At 52.0% G+C, this 1,650-nt stretch overlaps 1 protein-coding gene across 1 annotated transcript, besides 1 other annotated feature; it reads left to right on the top strand.

Annotated features, from left to right (window-relative positions):
- Tc00.1047053448387.9 (hypothetical protein, conserved) lies at nucleotides 1-1,650 on the top strand (the record flags this gene model as incomplete). The annotated part of the gene is made up of 1 exon (XM_797331.1): nucleotides 1-1,650. A coding segment is annotated over one exon (1,650 nt), but the record flags the coding sequence as incomplete, so codon positions are not given.
- Nucleotides 1-1,650: a sequence feature (heterozygous, Esmeraldo-like haplotype).

Here is a 1,650-nt window from a genome sequence, read left to right as displayed (position 1 = left end):
GGGGGAAGTTGGCACGCTTAGAATGGTCCCTCTTGAGGAGATACGTCGGGGATATGAGATCCTTACGAGGCTCCCAAAGCGCCGTAAAGAATTTGTAGACATGCAATACAATAAGTTAAAAGAGAATGGGGGAATTCAACTTGCATTGAACTTACAGAGAGAATACATGGATGAGCTTCGTGGACGAATTGAACTCGCTGTTGCCCTGCAGGATGGCAGAGTGGCCATTGATGCTATCGAAACGCTTTTTACCGTTTACGAAATTACACAACGTCTTGGTTGTGAGGAAGAAATTGAAAGGGTTCGTGCGGACCTGACCCGTGACGTCTGTACGGCCATTTCCGCCTTTTGTTCAAGCTATGACTTCACGGCAGGGTGCACTCTGTACGAAAAGCTCATTGCCATGATGCCATGGTCAAAACACCCCGCTTTCACTGCTACGGATTCCAGCAGTGCCCACCACGAAATTAAAAGCGACAGGCATGAGGCGACTGCCATGGAGATTGCTGAGAGACTGCGCCTCCTTACCGCTCTCGCGAATTGTGTGGGCATGGACGTTGCGCATTTCATCTATGTGCGGGACGCCGTAGTCGAGCTTTTTTCCAATACAGATGTGGGGTACTTGCCTGCTACACGGAAAATCTCACAGGAGAACCTTTGTGCCGTTCTTCGTGCATTGTCGCGTGTCACACTTGATCCACAGGCGAGGATGAGTGCAAGCCAGTCATTTTTTTGCGCCATACAACAAAACTCACAGGCGGATGTCTTTCTTGCGCCCGAAGTCACAGAGGCGCTGCTACAAGTGGCCAGTGCGGCACGGGATGGAAATGTGGCGTTGCTCCTTTACAACCAGTTGACGGCACCCAGAGTTCATCGTGAGGATGCTCCGGCAAATATCATTGCCATTCTTTTAGCCGAGAATGACGCGCTGGACGATTTCACACGATTTTTGAGTTTTGTGGGCCTGCGCCGGCGGGTTATGGCTTCCTCTGCGGTGCAATTACTTGCGGCGAAACTTCTGCTTCAGCGTAAACCTTCCAATGTTTTGTACACCGTTTTGGAAATGATTGAGGAGAAGCACGAGGTGGAACCGCAGCGAACTTTTTTTCTTCGCCTCCTTGTGTTTTACCGTGACCTGCAGCGACAGACGCCTATGGAAGGGTCTTCTGTGGCTATTCCGCGCTTGCATGAACATGCACTAGTAATTCTTGAGGAATGGCGAGAGACGTTGCGTCGCTCCGGTGTGAGGACTGTTGCCCTCACTACACTTCAACTTCTTCAACAAATCCGCCAGCATCTTGTGGGTATGGTGGCATTGCGAGAGGACGCATCGGAGGGGGGGATGGAGGCGGTGTCATCAATATTGACTTGCATTGAGGGGATGTTGTTGGATTTTTCGCTGGGTTGGCTGAATCACTGCGCTGCGGCTTCCCGCACGCCGCAGTATCATGTCACGGGTGCGGAGCTGCGTCGTTGGGGATTTGGGAAGACGAATGAAACCAACGACACGTGTCGCTCCGGCGTCGTTGTAAAGACACTAAGCCATGCCGTGATGTGGCCAGGGACCATCGCGACACTTCCTGTTGAGGGGCGCCGGGTGTTGCTACGAAAGGCGTATGATGTCTTGTACTCTGCAACAAAAGCGGGGGG

This window comes from Trypanosoma cruzi, genomic scaffold (genome assembly GCF_000209065.1).
Source record: "Trypanosoma cruzi strain CL Brener 1047053516599 genomic scaffold, whole genome shotgun sequence".
Taxonomy (NCBI): Eukaryota; Euglenozoa; class Kinetoplastea; order Trypanosomatida; family Trypanosomatidae; genus Trypanosoma; species Trypanosoma cruzi.
The sequence above is the reverse complement of the archived record's forward strand: the minus strand, read 5'-3'. Positions and strand labels throughout refer to the sequence as shown.